Below are 27,768 nucleotides of genomic sequence, written 5' to 3'. Positions count from 1 at the left end.
AAGGGGGCGTGACCCGGGGAAACAAGGAGGTGGGACAAGAGGAGCACGTGGCAGACACAAGAGACACAACCATGTGCTCAGGCACAAAATAAACAAAGACACATTGAACAAAGACAGTACAAAAAACAATGTAATATCAAAAGTCCAACAATAGGAAAATAAAGAAATTATGCCGAAGCCAATAGACATGATATTTGAGACTGGTTTATTTAACCAGTGGAATTGAATAGGGCCACATTATCTCCTCACATTTATTCCCCTATGCTTTCCTGTCAGTCACAAAGGAATAAGGTTACTATATGCTCTATGGAGACTGAAACATCAGATGCCTAGAAAATGCAAGCTAGTGCAGCAGTAGAGCGGGGGCTTGTTAATGTCTGTGGATTGAATGGGTTTTAGTGGCACACTAATTGAGGTGGGTTTGAAAAGAAACCCCATTATGGGTTCTCTCACTTCACTCTCCCACTTCTCAACTCTCAACTCCATGGGACTGGAGACCACATCCGCAAACTTCCAATGAGGCCACATAATGACTTAAAATTTTCTTTTTTTTTTTTCTTTCTTTAGGTCATATGGTATCTTTATGTGAGAAACAATTATTCCAAGAAAACCATTATTTACACTGTTAATTAACAACAAACTAAATAACAATATTAGAAAATACTATCCATAAAAATATCCATTGATAATGTGTCTAATGAACATGGACTAATGAGATCGGAAATGTACAGCCACAATTTAATCAATTCATTGCATGCTTTTAAGACTTTTTAACAGGCTTTTAGTTTGTTAATGGGGAAAATGGATTATAATTGCAGAGACCAAATCAGTTTATACACCAGGGCAGTTGAGTAAAAACACTATGTGGTTTTTGCTCAGCACCCCAGGGCAAATATTGGAGCTTCTTAGAAGGTCATTTAAACTTACTGTATATGTCAAATTCATCAGAACATCATCATCAGCTGATGAGCAACATCTTCAGTGCTGTGTGGATCTACAGTTGGATTCTAGGTAAGACAAAGTCTTCTTATATGTTTGAAAATGCCCTGTCTATATTGATGAGTTACAACTTCTACAAACACTGCATGCCTTTTTTGTAGATGTAGAAGGGAAAACCCTGTTGTCAATATGATTTCTCTTTAAATCTCTTCATGACAGTTTAGTTAATGCAATGCATTTGGTTTTTTTCTGATCTGGTAAAGAGTAGCCTATTATTATATTTTCAACTATCCAAAGAAAAGAAATTACATTGATTAGTGCAGATCAGTACTGCTTGCACATGGTTATGTATTTTATGGCATGCATTGCATTTGAAATGATGCCTTTTGGTTTCAAGTTACTATCTGGCCTAATTACTGTGCATTTAAAAACACTGATTCTTTGTGCATTTAGATGTGTTTATGAAGTACTATGAACACCATATTTGTACCATCGTCAACTAATGAGTAACGAACATCAACAGTCAGATTCCAGGTAAGATCATACCATATAAAGTGTCTTGTTCAGTTTGTTAGCTTTGTATTACTGGCTCTGTGCTACAGTATTATCGTCTTTTAGGAGTAAATGTCAATACATAAATCATGCTATAAATAATCTTTATAAAAATACATACATCTGTACAAACATGGATTGAGGGTTTTTAGTTTTTAAACAAGATTGTCTAAATTTACTTGATTCGAGAATAGGTCAAATGATGAGTAACCAGAATGCAGTTATTCTGATAAAAAGAAAATGTTAAGTGCTTTGATTGAATGCATGATATTTTAGCAATTTCACACAGCCTTGCTGATATTCAGACCAACAGATAGATTACAAGTGTGATATTGAATTTATACAACAATAAAAGTTAATATCGGTTAACTTTAGACACAGCTATTAAAATTTAAGGCAACTGACACGTCCAGACTGCAAATCAGACAAAAGCATCTGGGCAAAGTCATGTAGTGTATTGCAGCCTTTACTTCATGGTGAATTCTTAGCTATGCGTATCCAAACAAGACACAGTATTAGCAATGAATCAGTATTCGGTTCGATTTAATTGATTAGAGTGAAAGAATCATTCAATAACTCACTGTGAATTGCATCTGAAATTGAATACTTCCCTACTATATAATATGTGAAAGAATGTATGCCAAAAGAGTAGTATGTAAAAAAACAATTGGTGGATGACCTACTACGTCTGGTGAGAATCTGAAGTTATCAAATGAGACTATGGAAGAGGAAATGAAAATGGCAGTGAAGTCACAATGTAGGTCACATGACCACATGAACAGATGTAGTAAATCCACATTTTATTAATTCTACCCATATTTCTACCCATAGTCACAAGTTTCAATTTGATTTTAGCAATTCCTAACTTGACAATAAACATCTATATTAAATGTTTCTGAGGAAACAAATTCTTCAGATCTGCCTTTTTAGTTCGAGTTGGAGTTTGAGATGGAATTTAAATGAAAGACAGCCATTTTCTTCCTATTAGAATTTTTCCAGCTAAAGCTTTTCAGAAGGCAAGGTAAATTTACCAGTCATATCTTCCCTCTAAATGGGTGGGGTTTGTTATCATTAGCTTATGACAAATTGTGCTTCTGTGGGGGAAAACAAAGCTGACAAACTAGCTAGTCAGTTTAGCCAGCTGTAAATGCTAATATTTTTGCATGATACTGACAAAAATAAGTTTATTACGGTCAATTTTATATTTATAATCAGAAGTGATTGTGTGTGTAATTATTTTTATTTTTTTTCAGAAATCTTTAAACAGTAAATTAATCTCAGGCTTGTTGTTATTTCAGTGCTAATTTCCAAGACTTTCTGAGACCATGACGCAACTCAACAACAGCTCTGATGTATTCAACGCGTCACATAAAATGAACCAAACTGATAAAATAGAGAATGCGGAAGCAGTGTTTATCTGGATTGTGAGCTTCTTTGGGATTCCAATCATCTGCTTGACCCTGTTTGCATTGTGTTTTCTCATCAAGTCTCATCGTGCTGCTTCTGTTTATGTGATACATTTGATTCTTTCAGATCTGTTACAGATTGGTTTTATAAACGTATTAACAACCGAATTAGCGAGGGCTGCATTGTGGAGTGCATATAAGTATTGTTTGGTTGTTGGCTTGTTTTTCATGGCATTTATTGCTATTGAAAGATACATTTTAGTTTCCCATCCTCACTGGTACAGATCTCACCATTCAGTAAAAATGTCCTGTTTTATTTCTTTAATTATCTGGTTAATGCCTTTGACCTTTATAAAAATTAGAGAACAAGCTATGTTTACCGTGTTATCCCAAAGTCTGGCATCTTTTATTCCTTACCCAATAATACTCCTGTGTTTTGTTGGTACTTGGAGGGGTCTCTCTCATGCAAAATCACTTACTTCTCAAAAGCGGAAATTAATTTTGGGCAGTCTGTCTCTTGTGCTGCTGAATTACACATTTCTTATCCTTCCTCTCTCAATCTCAAGTTTGTGTTTGGAGTTTTTGAATCCTCCACCTCCTACTGCTGTGAATGTTTATCTGTTTTGTCACTTTTTCTTGTATCTCAACCCACTTGCTGACTGTTTATTGTACTTGTTCATGAGGAGAGATGCTGAAAACATAATGAAGTCTCTTTTTTCCTGTCGCAGTTTACCTCAATCCATAATAGGAGGTACTAACTCTCATGCAATAACGTCATAATGTTCAGTATCATAAAAGTGTCTTTATATTGTATCTTAGAAGTGGTTATGAAAACCTCTTTTGCATTTTATTTTTTTCATAAAAGAAATGTAGACTTTATGTCTGATATTCATGTGTATTTGCATACTTATACAGTATACTATAGCTTAAAATCTCAGGCATGAATGATAAATGAAGCAAATATCCAAATGCAAGCACAGATTTAATAGAAAAAAAACTAACATATATAAGCCAGACTTGAAAACAAGAATACAGTCTACAGACAGGAGCCAAGAACAACAACTTGGAAAGCACATACAGGAACAATGACTTACAAAATACAACTGAAACATAGGGGTATATATATACAAGTTAACAAGGGGCTAACAAGAGACAGGTGTGGATGAGTAGTAACTATAACTAGAGACAAACAGACAGGGAACTATGGCAAGCAGGGAAACAGGAACTGAACACAGGAAGCAAGCAAAGAAACAATAGGAAGAGAAACACTACAGAACAACAGTCCTTCAACAAAACATGGGAACACAGACTGGGACCATGACAATAGGAAACAAATATAAAGGTATTTATTTTATCTTACATTTTACTCATTTTATTTAGTGTAAAAAAGACTATTGGTCTGTTTGGTGGCCTATAGTGCAGCAGTGAGGTTCAGGATGTAAAAATACAATTATTTTTCTCCATATGGGAAAACTGATTTTTAACAATAATGAGATCAGCTCATTCCAGTAAGAGTCCAGGCCAAGTCCAAATGCTACTGAAAATGTGATTTTGGACTCATACATGAGATAGACTTAAGTCTTGAGTCTGGTCTTGCCCAAATTGGTTATTGGTCATTGGCTTTAAACATAGGCCTACTTTTGTAACTTACAAAAATATATAATTCCAAAAAAAAAAAATATATATTCTAAGACTATGACATGTTATAAAACAAAACTAACAAATCTCTTCAAAGACATAACATAAAAGTTATGTTATTATTTAAATGGAAAAAACAAGTTGTGCATGGTGCATGCTTTGGTATTGACTTGCCCCTAGCATCTAACTTCAAATTTTCACAAACTGGTTTCTATTTTGCATTTGTGATTTGCAATCAAAATATTATCTGTGCAATCAAAAACGTTATCCATACGATAACTTTTTTTAGTTTATTGCCCATTGTAATCTCAATGATGCTAAAATAACACTGCTTTGTGAACTGTTATAGTGCATTAGTCTATGATTGGATTACCTCATGGGATTACTTCATGAGTGTTTTTCTTATTGCTGGATGTCAGATGTGAAATCTGAGTGGGATGCATGGGAAAACCTCAGTCTCAAACAGTTCATCTCATGAAAAATGCATTTAGAATGATAAATACACATTCAATATGCAGTTAGTGAAGAAACATATCTTACTTTCTAATTACTTTGACAGTGAAAATAATTAATTGTTGTGAAGCATGCAGAACAAACAGCTTTAGAGAATTTCTTGTAATTCAGAAGATAATAGTACACAGGTTATGAGCCAGTTAAATGAATTAAACATGCTGAGTCATTCCTATGGCCCTGTGCATAAAACTGCACATACATCTGTAGTGTCTAAACAAAGTCATCTCATTAGTGTACATTGAGTAGATCATATTTAATAGCAGAAATATATCTAAAATTATATTTTAAACATTTGTTACGTTGTTTAGAGAGCTTTCAGTATTGTATTATTTTTGGTATCCAGCTGTGATATTTCTAAAAATGATGGTGATCTTTTTGTCACCCACAGCTCTTCATGTTTCCAACTTGAACTTATCATTTATAGCACCTAAAGTAATGAAGATCATCACCAGTAACCAGTGAACAAGGCAGTGACAACACTGGCATGGTTAAAGCTGTGTGGCTTTCTGGGGTTCTCTGTTATTTGTTGTTGTCCAGTCATGTTGGCATTTTGAGTCTGTGATAACACGTCAAACAAAATATCAGTAGGCATACAGACTGGCTTAATTAATTTAAAATATATACAGGTGCATCTCAGTAAATTAGAATGTCGTAGAAAAGTTCATTTATTTCAGTAATTCAACTCAAATTGTGAAACTTTTGTATTAAATAAATTAAATGCACACAGACTGAAGTAGTTTAAGTCTTTGGTTCTTTTAATTGTGATGATTCTGGCCCACATTTAACAAAAACCCACCAATTCAACAAATTAGAATATGGTGACATGCCAATCAGCTAATCAACTCAAAACACCTGCAAAAGTTTCCTGAGCCTTCGGGTGCTTTCAAATCTCTAGTTCGGTCCGAACCAAGGGCAAACAATTATACATTGTAGCATTTTTCAGCTTTTTTGGTTCCTTTTCACACCACACTGATTGCTTTGGTCCGAACCAGTTGAAAACGAACCAAAATGCAGTCACATGACAACATCCACATCACTCATTGGCCATGAATTTCCTAAACTGCTTTTCGATTGGTCAGAATTTACGTGTGGGAAAATTCCAACATAAGAGGAAAAGCCAGCAAACAACACGGAGACAACACAACTATGGAGAGACGACTGCGCAGGCTGGTTTTGTCCCTGACCATAATCTATTACATTGTTTGTATACACGACAATATGCAAACAATACATTTCTATAATGAAACGCGGATGTGGCTTGAAAACAACGTTCTAATGCACTGCAAACGGCGAGAGGGCATCGCTCGTAACTTCAAGCGGAGGCGTGCATTAATCCACAAGCTGCCATGCTAAAGTGCAAACTCTCAACAAACACTTCCTCATCCCATAATGCACAGCGCAGCTGACTATGACAGCTGGTTTAGTCCAAAAATGATCAGTACTTTTTGCAGTTGGGTCTGTTCGAGGTCGGATCACGTTCTCACCACAAACGAATCGCTCCAGAGTTCGTTGGAAAGCGTACCGAGACCACCTCTTCAAGCAGGTCTCGGTACGCTTGTTTGGTCCGCCTTTGGTGCGCACCCGAGTGCGATTGCTGCTTTCACACCTGCCCAAACGAACCGCACCAAAGGGGGAAACGAACTCTGGTACGATTCAACCGAACTAAATGAGGCAGGTGTGAAAGCACCCTTCAAAATGGTCTCTCAGTTTGGTTCACTAGGCTACACAATCATGGGGAAGACTGCTGATCTGACAGTTGTCCAGAAGACAATCATTGACACCCTTCACAAGGAGGGTAAGCCACATTCATTGCCAAAGAAGCTGGCTGTTCACAGAGTGCTGTATCCAAGCATGTTAACAGAAAGTTGAGTGAATGGAAAAAGTGTGGAAGAAAAAGATGCATAACCAATTGAGAGACCCGCAGCCTTATGAGGATTGTCAAGCAAAATCGATTCAAGAACTTGAGTGAACTTCACAAGGAATGGACTGAGGCTGTGGTCAAGGCATCAAGAGCCACCACACACAGACGTGTCAAGGAATTTGGCTACAGTTGTCGTATTCCTCTTGTTAAGCCACTCCTGAACCACAGACAAAGTCAGAGGCGTCTTACCTGGGCTAAGGAGAAGAAGAACTGTACTGTTGCCCAGTGGTCCAAAGTCTTCTTTTCAGATGAGAGCAAGTTTTGTATTTCATTTGGAAACCAAGGTCCTAGAGTCTGGAGGAAGGGTGGAGAAGCTCATAGCCCAAGCTGCTTGAAGTCCAGTGTTAAGTTTCCACAGTCTGTGATGATTTGGGGTGCAATGTCATCTGCTTGTGTTGGTCCATTGTGTTTTTTGAAAACCAAAGTCACTGCACCCGTTTACAAAGAAATTTTGGAGCACTTCATGCTTGCTTCTGCTGACCAGCTTTTTGAATATGCTGATTTCATTTTCCAGCAGGATTTGGCACCTACCCACACTGCCAAAAGCACCAAAAGTTGGTTAAATGACCATGGTGTTGGTGTGCTTGACTGGCCAGCAAACTCCCCAGACCTGAACCCCATAGAGAATCTATGGGCTATTGTCAAGAGGAAAATGAGAAACAAGAGACCAAAAATACAGATGAGCTGAAGGCCACTGTCAAAGAAACCTGGGCTTCCATACCACCTCAGCAGTGCCACAAACTGATCACCTCCATGCCACGCCAAATTGAGGCAGTAATTAAAGCAAAAGAAGCCCCTACCAAGTATTGAGTACATGTACAGTAAATGAACATACTTTCCAGAAGGTCAACAATTCACAATTCATTTTTTTTTTTTTTTTTTTTTTTTTTTTTGGTCTTATGAAGTATTCTAATTTGTTGAGATAGTGAATTTGTGGGTTTTTGTTAAGTGTGGGCCAAAATCATCACAATTAAAAGAACCAAAGACTTAAACTACTTCAGTCTGTGTGCATTGAATTTATTTAATACAGGAGTTTCACAAATTGAGTTGAATTACTGAAATAAATGAACTTTTCCACGACATTGTAATTTATTGAGATGCACATATATATTCATATATAGGCCTAATTATCCTTAATACTTATTAATTATTGATCATTGGGTAATTTTACTGTTGTGTAGCTGCAATTTTGAAATGGCTGGGTTACTAAATTATTTTTGTGGGCAGTGAAAGCTTTTATGGTTGCAAATGTTCTGTAGTAAAAACCAGGAACCAAATGGAAATGCATTTGCAAATTACCTTAACTCAAGGAAGAGACCACTGGTAACCAGAGGTTTTTTTTTGTTTTTTTGTTTTTCTGCTTAGAAGGCCATTTAAACAAAATGAACCTTTCAGGCCTATAAACACTGTAAAGTGTCATTTATCAGTGGCAAGTGGTCACTTAACTGACTATTCAGTTTAATTTATTATATTTAGTCATTTAGCTGACGCTTTTATCCAAAGTGATTTACAAATGAGGACAACAGAGGCAATCAAACCAAAAAAAAAAAGAGCAATATTATGTAAGTGCTGTGAGAAGTCCTGGTTAGTCTAACACAAGAACAAGGTTTTTTTTATTATTTTAAAGTTAGCTGGTCAATTTGTTTTTGTAATAAATAAGAAGAATAAGAATAGAGAACATTAGTGTTAGAGGGTTGTTTAAAAAAAATAACTAAATAACGACAAATGAGAAACCGCATGGCAGGCATCCACACAAAAACAAAACAAAATATTCAGTTTAGTTAGTCATACAAAATAAAATATTCATTCTAACAAACAACCACACACACACACACACACACACACACACACACACACACACACACACTGTCCTTGTGGGAACCGTCCATAGGCGTAATGGTATACTGTACGAACCGTATATTCTATCGACCTTCACCAGCCCTACACGGTCTAAACCTACCCCTTACAGGAAACTTTTTGCATTTTTATCCTCTCAAAAAAAAAAAAAAATTAGAAAAATAAATAAATAAAATGAACTCATTCTGTATGATTTATAAGCTTGTTTCTTCATGCGGACCTCAATTTAGTTCCCATGAGTCGGTGTGTATTCAGGTGTCCTTGAAAAATACACACACAGTAGCCAACACTTTTATTGCTTTGCATTTCATGATTATTTTACTGTGGAAGATGACTAGTCAAGTCAAATGTATTTGTAGTGCTCTTTTCACAATACGCATTGTTTCAAAGCTTACAGAACGACTTACTGTTATGTCAGTTAAGAGACTTAAAGATTTTTAAGATAAGTATCCTGTTTAAGTATACAGTTTATTAACTGTATGTAGTAGAACAAAATATGAAAATAAAAATTTACTCAAAAATCCCAAATCGCTATTCTAAAAACCCACAGGACGTTCCTGAAGGAACACATGACGAATTATTTCCGGGTTGGCCTACAAATTGACGTCACGACTGAACAGCACTATTTCCGCCACATATAAAGAGTCGAAAGTTTAATTCCATCACACATGCAACGGTGGTAGTTAGTCTTAATCTGTCTGTCGACAAACTAGATTACAATGTGTGCATGTGCACTGAGAGTGTTTCTCCAGCGAGCGGCTGTGATGCGTACATCGGCGCACCAAGCCTTCAGTCAGACGAGAGCGTTTCCTCGATGCGTGACCGGGAGCTACACACACAGCAGGGGAATAAACACATTAACAAGTTCACTAAGGTAAGTATTGAGTGCTTAAGACTCTTCCATATTAGCAATTTTGTCAGCAGTGATGTGGTGATGTATTGTCCCCAAGAGTGTGTCTTACATAAAATATGTAACGTCATAAGGTTAACAGTTAACGTTAGGTAACAAAATGTCAAAACGAGTAACATTTTTTTTTTAAACAGACAATTCTTTAGCGTTTCTGTCAAACTAAAACTGCCACCACAGTGGCACAGTCTCTTAGAGTTCACTTGATAAAACAATAGATATAATGTTGAAAATGCAGTGGTTGTGAAATGTTGTCAAATTCGTGAACGTGATTTCATACATTAACTACAATGACCTTGAGATCTGTAGGTTAGAAGTCATGAAAAACATGGTTCAGATAAGTTCTGAGTGATCTAGCATGATCTGCTTGTGCAGTCTAGCATTGACACATGGTTTGATATTTTATGTCTAATACAATGACATACATGTGTGGCTTAAGTCTACAACTGTTTTTGGGCTTGCTGTATTTCCAGCTGTGCAGTAGGTTGAACATGTTGGTTAGCTATTCTGGTGTAGGTTATTTTATTTTATTTGGGGGGTCAAGGCTATTGGGTTATAAGTATGTTGAGTGTGTGTGTGTATGTGCATTGTGTAATAATGTGTTCCTCTTTTTATTTTATTTTATGTTATCTGTCTTTATCTAATTTTTATCTTTAGGTCTATGCCTGGTGACTAAGAATGTGACTATTGTTATGGTTGATACATTGATAGCGGAAGCTTCCTCAAGATTATTTTATACACACATGGATACTAAACCTCTGGCGAACTTGATCTGAATGGTCAAATATGACACTGAGTTGTCAAATATTTCCCAACCTTGACCGTTGTTCAGGGCATTGCTATATGCTATATACCTGACTGCTGACATACCTACACTACCATTCAAAAGTTTTGGGTTAGAAATCAACTGCATCCAAAGTTGATCATGATAATGTAGTAATAATAATAATAATAATAATAATAATAATTATTATTATTATTATTATTATTATTATAATGGAAAATTGTTATTTTAAGTTAAGTTATAATATATGACCCTGGACCACAAAACCAGTCATAAGGGTCAAATTTTTTAAATTGAGATTTATGCATCATCTGAATCATCTGATTTATGATCATTTGTTAGGATGGCACAATATTTGGCCACGATACAACTATTTGAAAATCTGGAATTTGAGGGTGCAAAAAAACTAAATACTGAGAAAACCGCCTTTAAAGTTGTCAAAAAGAAAGTCCTTACCGATGCATATTACTAATCAAAAATAAAGTTTTGATATATTTATGGTAGGAAATTTGCAAAATATCTTCATGGACATGATCTTTACTTAATATCCTAAAGATTTTTGGCATTAAAAAAAACATACAATGTATTGTTGGCTATTGCTACAAATATACCTGTGCAACTTATGAGCATAGTGGACTTCTTTCAAAAAACCTGACCAGTACTTGCATGACTAGTGTGTTACACTGTGGTCTCTCTTTCTCATTACATACAAATGCAAGTTTGTTTGTTATTTATCTCAAATGATTGCTGATTGTATTAAAAGTGACCTCAAAGGTCTTCTGTATTAGTCCAAAACATAGTACTGTATATGGGCAAAATACGGTAAGCAAACATTTTTCGAAATATCATCTTTTGCCTACAGAAGACCACTGCACCTAAATCCCCTCCATGCTCCCTCTTTGTGTTTAAGCCTCCATGCATAAATCGTCTTTTCTCAGGAGGATTTTACTAGAGCTTAGGTGAATTCATGCTCAGGATATTGTTGTAGTTGTGTATTGAAGCGTACAGTAGATGACTACTCATTATTCAATTCAGCACAGAAGCTAGCTGTTATTTAAAAATTCCTGAAAATGAAAAACTTAAGTATGTCAGGGAAAGTCTGAATGAAATAGGATAAAACTGTGAAACTATCCCTTTTCAGGAATCTACATTTCAAGGGAAATCCCTTGGCTTCTTAAACAATAGTCTGATTAACAACAACAACAAGAGGTTTAGCCAAAGTTTTCAGCAAAAGGTGCTTAAGGATACAACAAATCATTGTTCAAGGTTTTTCAAATAGCACTTTTGATGATGATGGCTTCGTTTTTGTACTTTAAGTCTTAAAAATGTCTCTGTGCAGGGCTGAGGAGAAGGTGACAGTTCACTTTCTGAATCGAGATGGAAAAAGGATTACGGTGAAAGCTTTAACTGGAGAATCACTACTTGATGTTGTTGTTAACAATGACCTAGATATTGATGGATTTGGTAAGTGATTTACAAATATTTTACATAGTGTAAAAATGTAAGTTTTATTTGTTCAGACAACTATACATTTTTTTCCTTCACACACTATAAAAAGTAAAAACATGCAGTTTCTTCCTGCTCTGATCCTTAATATGGCGTTGTCACCTATTGTAGTCAGGTTGATTCAGGTCATATTAAATAATATTTTTAATTTTAATAAATCCACATGAAACATTTTTCCAGTGTATATTGTGTACCGTCTATAAAGGTTGACTCAAAAAAAAAAAAAAAAAAGCAAAGGTAAACATATGTGAGTGCTATAGAAAGGCAAAAAAGATTTGGTCATCATGAACAGACCAAAGCTTTACACAACTTTTTGTATGTAATCCAAAGGTAAAACAGCTAGAGCTATATTTGAATGCTTATCATGGTAATGTAAGTGACTGTGAGTCTTACTAGCTTGTTGCAGGCTAATATTTTTGTGTGTCTCTTTTGGGTTGTTGAACTAGGTGCATGTGAGGGAACTTTGGCCTGCTCTACGTGCCACCTTATTTTCGAGGAGGCTGTTTATAAGAAGCTTGGAGCTGTTTCTGACGAGGAAATGGACATGCTGGACTTGGCTTATGGGCTTACAGACACGTGAGTGAACAAATCACTCAACAATAGGAGATAATTTTAAAATTGTCTTCAAAGGCCATGCAACAGCTGTTGATATTTTTGTATTTAAAGATGAAAAACGTGTCTTTTTTGATGTTTAAATACACTTTCCTAATCTATGTATGCAGAGACAACAATTAGTAAGCGATTCATAGTTTGATTCCCCTGTAAATGTAAACACTGTAGCTCAATATCACTGCTCTGTTTGTTTGAGCATTGCGACCAGCCCATAACTGTAACTTTGGCCCAACCAGTGGAGTGAGTTAGAGGCAGAGTTATCGGTTTGTGATTGCAACCCACTTCCATATGATTTCAACACTTGCCGTAGAATTACTGACTTCACCTTAAAGGGACAGTTCATCCGAAAATGAAAATTCTGTTATAAATAACTCATCCTCAAGTTGTTCCAATCCCCTAAGACTTTCATTCATCCTCGGAATACAGTTGGAGATATTTTAATTGAAATCCGAGAGGTTTCTGTCCCTCCTTTGAGTTTCACTTTGAAGGCCCAGAAAGGTAGCAAAAACATCATAGATTAGTCCATGTTACTCCAGTGGTTCAACTGTAATAAACGAAAGTCTTAGGGGTTTGAAACAACTTGAGGGTAAATAATTAATGACAGAATTACCCCTTTAAAAGGCGCATGTACATTAAAAAGTGCACATCTTTTGAATTTGCTGTTTTAGCAGTTCATGATATGAACTGAGTTCAGTGCTTCATATGAATATTCATGGAAAAATCTTCATATTTCTGTTTTGCATGTACATCTTTCAGATCTCGTCTGGGCTGTCAGGTGTGTTTGAGGAAGGATCTGGATGGGATGATTCTGCGTGTGCCTGACATGATATCTGATGCTCGGGCTGACAGTGAAAAAGAGTCCTCCACTGCCCCACCCAAAGTATAATCTATAAAATAAAGCCCACCTGTATCTCATAAACACTGCATTATGGAGATATCTTTAATAACAGGTATTTTAATATGCACTATTTTAATAGAAAACTAAAATTTAAATGATAACATTTATCGTTTAATATTATTTACATGCTGCCGTAAGTAGTTTTTATAAATTTGGTGATTATTTTTTAATTGTGCAGATTCTGCAATCCTTTGTGTCACAATGAGAGGTGGGGGCATCTTGTTGTTATACATTTTGAATGCAGAAATAACTGTAACTGATTTATTGCAATAAATATGATGTTTAACTTTTTAAGTTGCTTTATTTGTTTGTTTTTTGTATTTGAAAGCTGGAACATCATCCTCAAGCAAGTACATGTGATTTATATTTGAACATGTTTTGCTGTTATGTCTCCGTTATATTGGTGTGTTGTAAATGTTGACATGAGCACAGTGAGAATGTGAATTACTGAGCCGAAATATGTTTGCAAGAAGAAACACATGTTGAAAAATAAACTAGGGCACACACAAGTGGGATTACTAGTTTTAATAGGATTTATGGTACAAAACATGATTGAAAAATTCACATTAAATACTTCAGCACTGTATTGAACAGCATTGTTTTTTTTTTAAAGTGCAGTAAAATATTGTAATTATAAATTTTTTTTTTTTTTTTTTTTTTTGTCAAACAGTTTTTTATACATTTTACAAAAAGGTTTGGTTACATTTCCAAAAAGACATAACAATGCTCAAAAGTCATCTTAAAATGAAATCAACTTGGATGGTAGCATTCATCTTACAGAATCAAAATATGAGTAATCGAGTTTTAAGATCAACAAGCAAAAATGGGTAATACATCCCTTAGGGCTCTCACTAACGATTATTTTGGTAATTCGAGTGTTAATTATTCTGACGATAATCGGATAACTTTTTTTGTGGACCTAAGCAAACAATAGACTTTAAAACCACTTTAAATACACATATAATAAAAATGAGGCAATAATAATTGGTTCAAATAAAATATCAAAATCAATTAATCACTTGTGTACATGATCCCTGCAGAGAGCACCAACTGCCTGACGATTGTTTTTACAATTTATAGCATATATAACTAATCCTTGTTTAAAAAATTGACTAAATATTTAATTAAAATGTCCACTTAATCTTTAATATTTTTCCCACATATGTATGATAGAAATGCGAGGCCAGCCACTTTCATTTCTCTAACAAGAACATGTGCACGTCAAAACATGCAAACTCAGAGCCAGGGTTTAAACCTTTATTTTGAAATCGTCTGTGGAATGCACTACTTCTGGTATTTTGCCGGTTAATCGACAAGGGCAAAATGTAATCAATTCGAGTTTAATCGAGGAATCGTGACAGCCCTAATATCCCTACTGTATGTAATCCTGAAAAGGTAATTTTGTCAATGTGAGTGCTGTTTTTGAATGTTTTAAATGCTTCAGTTTGACTTGCATAAGGAGGAAAAGGGAGAATTTTTTTTTTTGTTAAAGTATAATAAAATCCCATGCATATTATTCTAATGTTTGTAAATATTAGCCAAAAAAAAGCCATTCTAAAGCTCAAATGGCATGTATTAATAAAATGTAATCATACTGTAAAATGAGAATATCCCCGCATGTTTAAAAGCAGCTGTTATAATTCCAGTGCCAAAAAAGTTGTATATCAGTTGCTTAGATGATTACAGACCAGTGGCCCTAACTGCAGTTGCTATGAAAATCTTTGAGCAATTGGTGCCTACTTTCTAAAATCTGTTTGGATTCTCACCAATTCGCCTATAAGGCTAATAGGTCAGTTGATGATGCTGTGGCTCTGTCTCCATTCAATTTTGCAACACCTTGAAGCCCCCAAGAGTCCTTTTTGTGCACTATAAATCTGCATTTAATACAATTATTCCAGTTAAACTTTTTGATAAGTTAAAGCAATTGGGGATTCAACACTCCCATGCTCTTTAGATTTTGGATTTTTTGCAGAACAGAACACACGTAATTAAAATTGATAATACATTCTCAAGTCTTAAGACAATTAGTGTGGGGGCCCCACAAGGATGTGTACTGTCACCATTATTGTACTCTGTGTACACTAATGATTGTGTTTCACATTTGAAATTAGTGCAAATTTTTAGGTTTGCGAATGATTTTAAATTGATTGGTTTAATAACAGATAATAAAGAATCAGACTATTGAAGTGGTTTCTACACTGTTTGAATGGAGTTGCACTCATAATCTGAAGTTGAATGTCCTAAAAACAAAGGAAATGGTAATTGATTTCCAACTAGGGTGTTTGGCAATAAATAAATAAATCTGGAGCATGTAATTGTTAATTATAAGAAACTGCAGATTATTATCATTAACAGGGTCCCAGTGTTTGTGCTGTTTTTGAAATGACTTCCCATTAGCTTCACACAATCCACTGGCTTCTACTGCAACAGCTGAGCTTTTGGCTTCTCCCAACAGCTTGCTCCTCTCTGAGAGGAGAAGCATCCATAAAGTAGTCCCTCACTATTTTTCCAGAGGAGGGGTGAAAATCGAGTGCTTTAAACCTCAACTGCTGCCCAGAAAGTTTGGTAGACTTCAAACCTGCATTCTGTCCCCTGATTTTGTGCACCGTCAACTTGCAACTCTGTCCATAAAACACACTCTGTGGTAGCCTGACCTCTTCTTCAGTCCTGGTTTGACAGGTAAACCTGATGGTCTGAGGGTCAGGGGAAACCTTGGGGTCTCCTGAAGGGCTGTGCATGGGGCTCCCGGGCCCCTTGAAGAAAAGGCCTTTTCTTTTATGTAAATACGTTTGAGTGGGAGTCCGTGAGAATGGTTTTCTGTTGAGCTTTTCTAAGGCCTGCTGATTAGATTGAGGATTTTGGGGCATTTTAGGCTGTAAACCCACTTTAATATCAGTGAAGTTCCTCTGATTATTTGGTGGAGATAATTTCTCATTGGGCAAGTTGTCTGAGTGTTGGTAATCTGTGCCATTTTGAGTGAGTAAATCAACCTTGGCTGGAGAATCCTGAGGAGAATGAAGGGCCTTTCGGGTGGACGGAACAAATGGACCATCAATTGAACTCACAGGTGAGGATATTGGTGAAGTCACTGGCGATGATACATTGGAGGTTGGTGGAGTTTGTTTTACTCTCATGAAATTGAGTTGTTGAAAGGTTTGATCCAAAAACACATTATCATTGACCTCATCAGGTCTCTTAAACTCTTCATGTTTTCCACTTTCTATGGTTATTTCCTGCTCATGAGAAGTCAAAGCAATGGTGGAGATGGAGTGTCTGTGTAATTTAAGGGATCGGAGTTGACGCACTGCAGATGTACAGTTTCTGATTTGTGCCAATGGGCTAGAAGACAGCACGTCGTTTTCTGGACAATCGAGGTCACAATCACTCAGTGACATGAGTGAGTCCATACTACAACTGTCTTTAAGAGGACGGGCCTTAGAAATGTCCTCTGTGTCAGTATTCACCTCATTCTTTAGACTTTCATATCCTGAATCTGACATCTGCTGCAGGGACGCAACTAGAGGCAGGAAGAGAAAAGAAATATATTCACTGTAAACTATTGAAGAAATTGTGTGAAAATGTGCCATTATTACTTTATGAAATTACAGTATATTGAACTAATCTGAGGTCTTCAGATCATTTTAGGAAAAGACAGTGTTGTTATTAAATTAAAAAATCTATTAAATATATATTTTTGTTAATTTAAATAAAATATAAATATTAGATGAAACACACATAACTTAAAATAACGTTGTTGCCTTGGTAGCTAATTAAAAGTTTTTAAAAAATTAAGCTGAAGTACTAAAATGACTAAAAGTAGAATAATAATTATAAATATTAAAAACAAAAATCAATAAAACATTCATTGCAATAATAACTTTACTTATTTATTTTTTTGTGCTGGGCAACAATTAATTGTGATTAATCACACCCAAAATAAAAGTTTTTGTTTATATAATATATGTATGTGTACTGTATATATTTATTATGTATATATAGAGACACACACATACAGTATATATTTTGAAAATATTTACATGTTTATATATATATATATATATATATATATATATATATATATATATATATATATTCATATAATTTATATTATGTATATAAATATATTTAATAAATAAACAACATATTTTTCTTAAATATATGCATGCATGTGTGTGTATTTATATATGCATAATAAATATACACAGTATACACACATATATATTATGTACACAAAAACTTTTATTTTGCATGCGATAAATCGCTGCCCAGGACAAATTTTTTTTGTTAAGCAGTTAAATTAGCTAAAGTACATTTTTCAGGCTGGCAAAATATTATATGGTGTTGTTTTGTATTGGTGTGTACAGTATGTGTTTGTAAATTATGACAGTATTTTTAGTAACCTGATCCGCAGTTGCTTCTATTGTCTTCAGTCAAATCCTTTAAGAGGGTTATAATTTCATCCCCAAACAACGCACAGCAGTTGTCAGTCAAGACACGCACAAGGTCACACACCTGTGTACAGATTACATTGGCAATTACATTTACATTTCCTTTCCTGTCTATTACATTTCTATTCCTACTGCCATTTTCATGTTGATTACTTCTGCTAATACTCATGCACTCTGCAGATATTATAATAATCTAGTAATAATAAAGCATGAACGCTTACCTTTTTGGCATCTTTTTCATGAGATTGTAGTTTGAGATTCCACAGACAGCTAGGTGCTATACACACAGCCAGGTTAAAAGAGGTCATCTGGTTGTGCTCAGCATTGAGCTGTATGTGATGCAGCATCACTATCATGTGTCTCAGCAGCAGGAGATTCTCTTTAGGTAAACGCTGAACAAGCCTGTGAATGTGCATGGGCAGAATCACCATATCTAAGTTATCGGTCTCCATGATTATATAACTCATAAAGCTAAAGGAAATTGACTGCTAAACCTAAATCTGCTTAAGGTGTGCAGTAATATCATATCCTTGATCCATCATTATCAAGGTTTTATCCTTCTTTACTAACTAGCAATACAAAACCAGATAAACTAATCAGAGCGTTAATGGGACTTTACCTCTGAACTTCTTGTAAAAGGTTTCTCTCTGTCATTTGTCCATTTCTTTCACCTTCCTGCTCCACTGCTTGGAGCCATTGCTCATAGAGCTCCTCACACAATAGGCTGCCCGGTATATTGCGTAAGAACTCCTACCAATCACAAACACAGATATGAGAACAGAGTCGTCATGATACAATCAATGTTTGTTCTTGACTTACACTACCATTCAATAGTATGGGATCAATGTTGTTGTTGTTTTTTATTGGAAAGAATATTTATACTTTTATTCAGTAAGGATGCTTTAAATTAAAAGTGTGGCAGTAGAGACATTTATAATGTTATAAAAGCATATTAGAATGATTTCTGAAAGATCATGTGACACTGAAGACTGAAGTAATGGTTCCTGAAAATTCATCTTTGCCATTATCAGGAATAAATTACATTTTAAAATAATATTCAAATATAAAAGTGTTATTTCAACTGTATTTTTAATCAGCCTTGGTGAGAATAAGATACTTCTTTCGAAAACATTACTGTGATACTTCTACAGACCCTAAGAGTGCGCATACATAAATATCTACCTTGAACACTGAAGCAGTGACAAGTACAGGTTCTCCACTGAGTGACTCTTCATAGTGACCAGAATCTAGTTTTTCCCTCAATTCTCGGCAGGCCTTCACTCCAGCAGAGCGCCGGAATATTCCACGTGTCACGGCCCCCTCACTGCACAAACACTTCAGCATGTCCTTTAAAAAAACAAAAAAACAGGTGGTTTGATTGCAATACTATTGTAAATGGAAGTTATCATATTTTAACAAAAATTATGTTTATTATAATTTTTTCATAAAGGAATACAAATGTTTAAAGGTGCTTTTCGACATTTAATTATACAAAGAGTTACATACATATTTTAATTTACATAATATAACAGACTTAACGTATAATATTACGCTGCTTCCGTAAATCTTTCTCATTGTGATGAAGTTCATGAAGTAATACAAGGCAAGGCAAGTTTATTTATATAGCAATTTCATACACAATGGTAATTCAGTGTGTATTAGCCTACATAAAAGGAATTAAAATGATCACAAAAAATAATCACAACAATAAAAACAAGGAATTTAAAAACTTTTAAAAGTATTTAAAAAATGATTTAAAATGAAACAGTTAAGAATAGAAAATGATTATACATAAAATACAGTGCAATCATTCAACTCATCCATTAAATGCACAGCTGAACAGATAAGTTTTGAGTCTGTATTTAGATGTGGCTAATGTTTAGGCACATCTGGGCTGCATTTTCCAAAAGCATCATGAGCTTAAGTACAACGTAGACCAAGTGAAACCAATGGAGCTACGATCAATTTAGGCTTATGATGCTTTTGGGAAACGTAGCCCTGTGGGCGGCATAATAGCTAAAAGCGGACTCCCTTTGTTTTGTGTGAACCCTTGGTATTTCTAACTGACTTGATCCTAATGATCTGACTGGTCTGTTGGGTTTATATTCAGTGAGCATATCTGCAATGTATTTAGGACCTAGGCCATTGAATGATTTATAACCAAGTAAAAGTACTTTAAAATCAATCCTAAATGTAACTGGAAGCCAGTGAAAGGACTGGTGTGATATGCTCAGATTTTCTGGTTCTAGTCAGAATCCTGGCAGCAGCGTTCTGGATGAGCTGCAGCTGTCTAATGGTCTTTTTGGGAAGGCCGGTGAGGAGACCATTACAGTAGTCCACCCTGCTGGTGATAGAGGCATGAACAAGTTTCTCCAAATCTTGACTAGAAACAAAACATCTAATTCTTGCAATGTTTTTGAGATGATAGTATGCTGATTTAGTTACTGCTTTGACGAGACTGCTGAAACTAAGGTCTGTCTCCAGAATCACACCAAGATTCTTGACTTGATTTTTAGTTGTTTGACTCCTAGAGTCAAGGTATGCACTCACCTTGAGAACTTCATCTTTGTTTCCAAATTTAATGACTTCAGTTTTCTCCTTGTTTAACTGAAGAAAGTTTTGGCACATCCAACTCTTAAATTCGTCAAGGCATTGGCAGAGGGAGTCAATGGGGCTGTAGTCATTTGGCGATAAGGCTAGGTAAATTTGGTTCTTTCTCATTATTTGACTTAGTGGGAGCATATATAGGCTAAACAAGAGCGGTGCAAGAATTGAGCCTTGTGGGACTCCGTATGTCATGGACGTCCTCTTAGACTTATGCTCTGCTATACTCACATAATAACATCTCCCTTCTAAGTATGACCTGAACCTTTGATTACCATCCCAGCAAGCCTGACCAAATTTTCCAGTCTCTCTAGTATGTTATCATCAACAGTGTCAAACTCAAATACAGTATGAATTATCTTTTTAATTGCCTAAAAATTGAGTATTTTTAGTACATACCACAATGGGTGATGGCAGGGTATTGTCTTTTATCACATCACAGAGTGGTCGACCAAACAGATGACCAGAAGCTGGTTTTATAGTTGGGCCAGGAGATTCGGATCGGACAGCCTGTTCAATGCTGAAGCCTCTTTTAAAAGCCCAGCTAATAAGAGACATCCTCTTCCTCCTGCTTTTCTGTTCTGCTAGGACAACTGTATGCAACAAGATTAAAAAAGAAGCAACATTTCAAGATATTGTGTATGTGTGTTAGTTGTTGGGGTGAGTGAGATTTGAAAGCCTGAAGAAATGGGATGAGAAACAGGTTGATTTCAAACCAAATAATTTCTATAAAGTATGCATTTGTAGAATATATGGCTTAATATTCAGATTTTGTGTGTGTGTGTATGTTTTGTTATAGGTGTGGGCTTTACTTTCAAAGAACTGTACAGTCTGTGGACCCATGTAGAATTCAAGGGAAATCATCACGGAAGTTAAAAATATTGTTTTCAATAAGTAAAATATATGATTATTTCATGCATACAAAAACAAGCATGAACGAGTAGTATGGTAGTATTCTGAAAATAGTCATCTCTCACCTGTGAAGGTTCTGCTTATTTGACTGGGCTTCAGGAAGAACTGACAGTGAGCATCAATTGGCAAAAGTGCCATTTGGCTGTAGGATGAACTCACTGCCTCTTGCTGCAGCAGGCGAATGTGGCTCATCTTAATGCTGTAAGGACACTCATGACCTGGTGGAACAAAAGCCCCTTAAAAAAGCTACTGTGCAGGGAAAGTTTCAGATAATACCACATTACTTTAATCTGTTAATTCACATCTTAAATGTTTGATTGCTTTGATAATGTGAGAAGTACTGATAAACTCTTACCAATTAAAGGGTATGGAGTTTCATCTTGTTTTGAACACACCCACAACTTGTAATCTTTTATTCCACCCTGTGTACAAAGACAAAAGCAATCAATCAGTTAAATAAAAACAAGTAATAAAATTCATTTATTTATTCATTCATTCATTCATTCATTATAGTTAGTGAGTGAGTTAGTTAGTTAGTAGTTGTTGTTGTGCAGTTTTAACATACTGAAAGACCAAACTGTTGCAGTGCTGTGCTAATGACATCAGAGGTGCAGTCTGTGTTGCTGATAAAAAGAGTCTTTGCCTAGAGAGATATAAGCAAATACACATTCATTTACACATCAAAGCTACAGAACATCGTTTTAAAATAACAAAACAAACAGTTCTCACATAGGCACAGTTCCCAACATCCTTTGCAAATATCTTGAGTGGAATCATCTTTGGATCATCACTCTTTTTTTCTTCCTGTATACAACTAATTGAAAAGAGGGAGAACAGAAATTTAGGTACACAGGGTTTATTTCTTTATTGTGTTTATTATAACAGTAGAAGAACTTACCTTTCAATGAGAAGCATCCATCTGTCTTTCTCTTCTGAAGTACTGCGCACACACACACACACGAAAAAAAAAAAAAAAAAAAACAGGAAGAAATCAATGGGTCTGCTTAGATTGGCTATATATAGGCCTGCTGTAAGTGTGAGTGTGTGCGCGTGTACCTAAAAGTAGCCACACAGTTGTAAGTTGGCCAGCCCATGACGAAGCTCCTCTCTGAAGCGGTATTGGCCTCACACACCTCGTCCACACAGCTGGCTGTCCACATCTCACTAACACGCACACACTTCTTCTGCTTCACCTGCATTACTGACTTAAAAAAAATAAAAAAATAAAAAAATCTCAAATTATTCCAAGACCAAATTATTAGAACTATGCCATCTTACCACTTTAACTTTGTAGCTCCATATACTACCATTTTGAAATTTGGGGTCATTTTGTTTGTTTATTTAATTGAATACTTTTATTAAGGAAGGACAAATTAAATTGATTAATTAAAGTGACCACAAAGACATTTACAACATATTTATATTTCAAATAAATGTTGTCAAATAAACATCCTATGCATTGAAAAATCCTGCAAAACAGTATCACAGTTTGCACAATAATATTAAGCAGTACAACTCTTTTCAGTATTGATAATAAGAAGAAATCAGCATATTACAAGGATTTCAAAGGATTATGTCACACTGCAGACTGGAGTAACTTGCTGCTGAAAATTCAGCTTTGCTGTCACAAGAATAAATTGCATTTTAAAATATGGGAAACCGTTATTTTAAATTCTAAAAATATTTCTACTGTATAATTTTACTGATCCAGTAAATGCAGCCTTGTTGAGCAAAGGAGACTTTTTTTAAAAACATTACCAACCCCAAATTTCTAAATGTATGTGCATTTCAATATTTGGATGACTTCTATGTATTTTAATTCTTCTCAGTGCATTTCCTCCTCCATACTTTGCCTTGGTGATGATGAGAAGATCATTGAAGAGGATCAGGAATCTCTCTTGGGTCTGAAGGCCTGTCTGCAGCACCACATTGCCTTGGCAAATGAGCTTCCTGGTTGGGCTGAGCAGAGACTGGATCAGGGCAAAAATGTCCTGCCTAACCTGAGATGCACAATCCCTGACACACACATGAGAGAAAAAGAGTACTTAAGTACTTAAGAGGACAACATTAAAAAACATATGCAAAATACACAATCTCCAGGCCAGGCATTTTCCCTTAAATATTTGCATATGAAAACACGTCCAGTTCATCAATCCGTCTGTGATTAATCAAAGCTTCTGACTTGAGTGCTCTTTCACGTGCTTCATTGATAAATTAGCTCCAGTGTTACAGCTGAACATCAGACAAAAGGTAGTTTTCAGAAAGTACACATACTCTTCAGTCAGCCTTTCTGATGGCAGACAACATTGTTTCTCTGTGTCACTCTTTCACGCACTAAAAAATGTGCTGGTACTAGTTGTGAGACCACACACAGGCTGGTTCTACAGCATCTCTTCATTCTCGCCTTTCAGTGAAATGCAAATATATTCATAAGCACTGCCTGTGACATTGTGCCAGAAGTGGGAAACAAACTGCTCATTGAGACTGAAACAGATTGTAAAATAATCTAATGGCCACGCAGTCTGATATTTACAGTATGTTTACAGAATGCATTATTACATACACACAGTTTTAGTTTTCAAAAATCATACCTGGCGACAGATTTTGACTTTTTTATAAGGGCTTTGCTGAGAATAACAGAGGGTGCCGACTGTCTGCGCTGAGAGAAAGACTTCTAGAGAAAAAATAACAGAGTGAGTAATGTAATATAATAAAAGAGAATAAGATAAAAACACACAGGTGATCACAGCCATGCTGATATTTGGTTTGACAGCACAATTATCATTTACTGCAAAACCTTTACTCGCCTCCTTATATATATTTTTCAGTTATTTTCTAAATTGATTCATTTACTTTTATTGTTTTTAATTTTTATTATACATATGGTTATGGTTGATGATATTGCATTTGTTGTAAAATTTACGCTCCTCCTTTAAATATTTTTTAACTAATTTACTTTTTATTGTTTTTAATACTTCTATAAAAGTTATGGTTATTATTATTGTTTTTCTTTTTAAAGTTGTATTTTTTTAACCATTTTGCCTTTATTTTGATAGGCTAAGCAGAGACAAGAAGCACTGATAGAGGAGAACAGGACAGGTAAGGACTCAAACTTGGGTCACCAGAGGCACAATATATAAGAGCATTGCCCACAAGGCAGGGCTTTGAAAGTGACGTGACATTCAGCCAAGTATGGCGCCCCATACTCAGAACTCGTGCTCTGCATTTAACCCATCCAAAGTGCACACACACAGCAGTGAACACACACACACCATGAACACACACCCGGAGCAGTAGGCAGCCATTTATAGGTGCCATAGTAGGCGCCCGGGGAGCAGTTGGGGGTTCGGTGCATTGCTCAAGGCCCGAGACTCGAACCCACAACCTTAGGGTTAGGAGTCAAACTCTCTAACCATTAGGCCACGGCATCCCCTTGGTATTAAAAATATTTTAAATTATTATTTATATAATTATTTTATTTATTATATTATTATTATTTTGTTGCCATAACTTGCCAACTTAATTTCTGAAGTTTAAAATGTGTTGTCTGCAAAATCACAGTACAGCTGTGTATGAATGATTCAGTACTCCCTTGTATTGAAGTTGTCCTGTCCTTTTCTGGGCTATTTTTATGTGCCTTTTTCAACATTGCACTCATTTTATTTTCACTTTCTACAATCTCCTTTTGCTTTGAAATCTACTTTTTAATTATTTTACTGAATTTTTTTTGTTAATCTTCATAATGGAGTTTTAAATGCTGAGGCTGAACCCTGGAAAATCATAGCTGTTCACCAGACATGCTGTTTTTCTGTTGAATCTGGTAAAACTATGTGATCTTAACAAAACAAACCAATGCCATATTGCTAAATGGAAGAAAGAGTTTGGCATGGTAACTATTGTTATGTAAATGAAATAGGCTACTTAAATTGGTATAGATTGGTGTTGTGTACAGCAATGAGCACCTTTTTATATTCCGTTACTTACCTTAGAGTGCTGGTATTCCCCAAAACTTTTGGTCCGGCTTCTTTTCTGCCATCCTGCCTCATATAGTGGTCCCATGTTTAAAATCCAAGTAAAAAGATTGTGTGTAGGTGATTTAGAGGACTGATCAGATCAATGCTTCCATATCATCATCTGCCTATGAGTAATCCTCCCTTTGCTCCTCTCCTTTTCTCTTTCAAAATACAAAATCCAGGGGTGTGTTCAGTTATCCCCTCCAACTCGCAAGCTCCACACTTTGAACAATGTGTTTGTCTTTCCTCTCTGAAAGATGGAAGATTGTGTCTGTGTCTCTGAGCAGCAGGGGGAGGATTTAGGAGGCGGGATCTAATGGGATATGATCTGTGTGTATACAACATATGGGTAGTTTTGACAAAGGAGAGAATCTTTATATCTTGTGAAACAATTTTCTTTAATTATATCTGTTTGTCTTTGGAAATAAGACATTTTGACAAATATTTGGGAAGAATCTATTCAGTATTTAGCAATAATAATTCCTTAGGCAAGTTTATCTTCATAACCCTGCCCCCTCCTTACCGGGATGAGTAAATGGTCAGACAAGCTTAAGCCTCTTTTCTCACCAGATGTAGCCAGTTTGATTGACGGTTGCTCAAACTATAATCATACTTTCCTTACTGAACTCTGTTAGATTGTCCATTTTGTATACTGATTTTGTCTAGCCACAGTTCATATAGCTGCATTTAGCAAATCTGTCTTTTACACACACACACAAACAAAAAAAAAAAAAAAAAACGTCTAATGTCAAAATCAGAAATGAGACTATCATACACTATAGTGCTGACCTTCTAATAAAGTAAGCCACAACCCTCTGAACTATAAAGTCAAAAATGCAGTAACTATGCAAACACCAAAACTGACCATCCCTACAGTATATTATTAAATTTATATAAATTTTCACAGTTAATTTTCAATTACAAAATCTGATAATTGTGAGTCTGTCACCCTCACCTACTTGATAAAATCCCAGACGAAGAATGTGCACTTTGACCATTTAAAATATTTGATTATAAGGTATTAGTACATTTCTAAAAGGCCACAGATCTAATCTACAAAATTAGATTAATGAGCAACATTCATTGGTTAAAGACCTATTCTCTAGTATCACTGTTTTGAAAGGTTCCCTTACTGTTGGTGCAAGTCATTCACATTTCTCATCAAAACATTCTTTTGATATCAGCAGACATACACATGTAACATATTTCAATAATTCCTAGAATGCATAAGTAAATATGTAATCAGGCAGAAAGAACAAAGAAAAAGAGGGATGTCTGGAATGAATGTGTACAAAGATAAAGAAGAGATGGGAATGTAGAGAATTTCACATGTCTATCTGTTAGTATAATAAAAGGGTAGGTCTAGGTTAAAAGGTGTTCCTACTTGTATGTGTCAGTTTGTACTGTTACTGTTTTGTTGCATTTTACCACTATAATATTTCCTAACGTGCAGAATATTTATTGTGCTTGTTTAAACACACATACAGGTGCATCTCAAAAAATTAGAATATTGTGGAAAAACTTCTTTTTTATAACTTATTTTCAAAAGTGAAACTTTCATATATTCTAGATTCCTTACTGTAAAACATTTCAAAAGTTTTATTTTTAACATTTTGATGATTACAGCTTACAGCTCATAAAAGTCAAAAATCCAGTATCTCAAAATATTAGAATATTTACATTTGAGTTTCATTAAATGACAATCCCTACAGTATAAATTCGGGGTATTTCTTGTTCATGAAACAAATAATAATGGGAAAGACTGCTGACTTGACAAAGGTTCAGAAAATGATCATTGACATCCTCCACAAAGAGGGTAAGTCACAGAAAGTCATTACTGAAAGGGGCAGCTGTTCACAGAGAGCTGTATCAAAGCATATTAACTGCAAAGTTGACTGGAAGGAAGAAATTGTGTAGGAAAAGGTTGAAAAGCTTGAGAATACTGTCAAGCAAAGCTGATTCAAACACTTCACAAGGGCTTCACAAGGAGTGGACTGAAGCTGGAGTCAGTGCATCAAGAGTCACACGCTCAGACGTCTTCAGGAAAAGGGCTAGCAAGCCTCTTCTGAAATAGAAACAATGTCAGAAGAATCTTACCTGGGCTAAGGAGAAAAATAACTGGACTGTTGCTCAGTGGTCCAAAGTCCTCTTTTCAGATAATAGTAAATTTTGCATTTCATTTGGAAATCAAGGTCTGGAGGAAGACTGGAGAGGCACAGAATCCAAGCTGCTTAAAGTCCAGTGTGAAGTTTCTGAAG

At 35.5% G+C, this 27,768-nt stretch overlaps 2 protein-coding genes and 1 long non-coding RNA gene across 4 annotated transcripts; 2 read left to right on the top strand and 1 right to left on the bottom strand.

Annotated features, from left to right (window-relative positions):
- Positions 1–911: 911 nt before the first annotated feature.
- LOC122138382 lies at positions 912–3,543 on the top strand. The gene is made up of 3 exons (XR_006155517.1): positions 912–1,011; positions 1,393–1,473; positions 2,790–3,543. It is a non-coding gene; the product is annotated as an uncharacterized LOC122138382 (long non-coding RNA).
- A 5,859-nt stretch (positions 3,544–9,402) lies between these two features.
- LOC109109332 (adrenodoxin-like) lies at positions 9,403–13,827 on the top strand. Its single transcript, XM_042731109.1, has 4 exons — positions 9,403–9,700; positions 11,857–11,981; positions 12,470–12,599; positions 13,392–13,827. Exons 1-4 carry the CDS (start codon positions 9,546–9,548, stop codon positions 13,519–13,521), a joined length of 540 nt encoding a protein of 179 aa, XP_042587043.1. The 5' UTR covers positions 9,403–9,545; the 3' UTR covers positions 13,522–13,827.
- Positions 13,828–14,458: 631 nt separating this feature from the next.
- Positions 14,459–26,038, bottom strand: LOC122138470 (rho GTPase-activating protein 20-like). Of its 2 annotated transcripts, none has more exons than XM_042731107.1 (15): positions 25,482–26,038; positions 24,089–24,171; positions 23,346–23,513; positions 22,554–22,703; positions 22,396–22,437; positions 22,227–22,311; positions 22,063–22,140; positions 21,853–21,919; positions 21,563–21,715; positions 20,985–21,178; positions 19,164–19,328; positions 18,601–18,731; positions 18,203–18,383; positions 17,934–18,045; positions 14,459–17,050 (listed from the first exon to the last, which is right to left on the bottom strand). In XM_042731107.1, exons 1-15 carry the CDS (start codon positions 25,554–25,556, stop codon positions 15,933–15,935), a joined length of 2,802 nt encoding a protein of 933 aa, XP_042587041.1. In that variant the 5' UTR covers positions 25,557–26,038; the 3' UTR covers positions 14,459–15,932. The 2 variants fall into 2 exon arrangements, with proteins under 2 accessions (XP_042587041.1, XP_042587042.1); XM_042731108.1 differs by having other exon boundaries at positions 24,089–24,168.
- Positions 26,039–27,768: the final 1,730 nt, after the last annotated feature.

The sequence above is a fragment of the Cyprinus carpio genome, chromosome B9 (genome assembly GCF_018340385.1).
Source record: "Cyprinus carpio isolate SPL01 chromosome B9, ASM1834038v1, whole genome shotgun sequence".
Classification (NCBI taxonomy): Eukaryota; Metazoa; Chordata; class Actinopteri; order Cypriniformes; family Cyprinidae; genus Cyprinus; species Cyprinus carpio.
This window is presented reverse-complemented; position numbering and strand designations above follow the sequence as displayed.

Excerpts from the sequence above, each read along its gene's own strand:
- LOC122138470 (XM_042731107.1), bottom strand. The coding sequence starts at position 25,556 with ATGGGACCACTATATGAGGCAGGATGGCAGAAAAGAAGCCGGACCAAA. Across the intron at positions 22,312-22,395 it reads TGGATGCTTCTCATTGAAAG|TTGTATACAGGAAGAAAAAA; the intron begins GTAAGTTCTTCT and ends CTTTTCAATTAG. Across the intron at positions 17,051-17,933 it reads TAGAAGCAACTGCGGATCAG|TTGCGTCCCTGCAGCAGATG; the intron begins GTTACTAAAAAT and ends TCCTGCCTCTAG.
- LOC109109332 (XM_042731109.1), top strand. The coding sequence starts at position 9,546 with ATGTGTGCATGTGCACTGAGAGTGTTTCTCCAGCGAGCGGCTGTGATG. Across the intron at positions 9,701-11,856 it reads ACATTAACAAGTTCACTAAG|GGCTGAGGAGAAGGTGACAG; the intron begins GTAAGTATTGAG and ends GTCTCTGTGCAG. Across the intron at positions 12,600-13,391 it reads GCTTATGGGCTTACAGACAC|ATCTCGTCTGGGCTGTCAGG; the intron begins GTGAGTGAACAA and ends TACATCTTTCAG.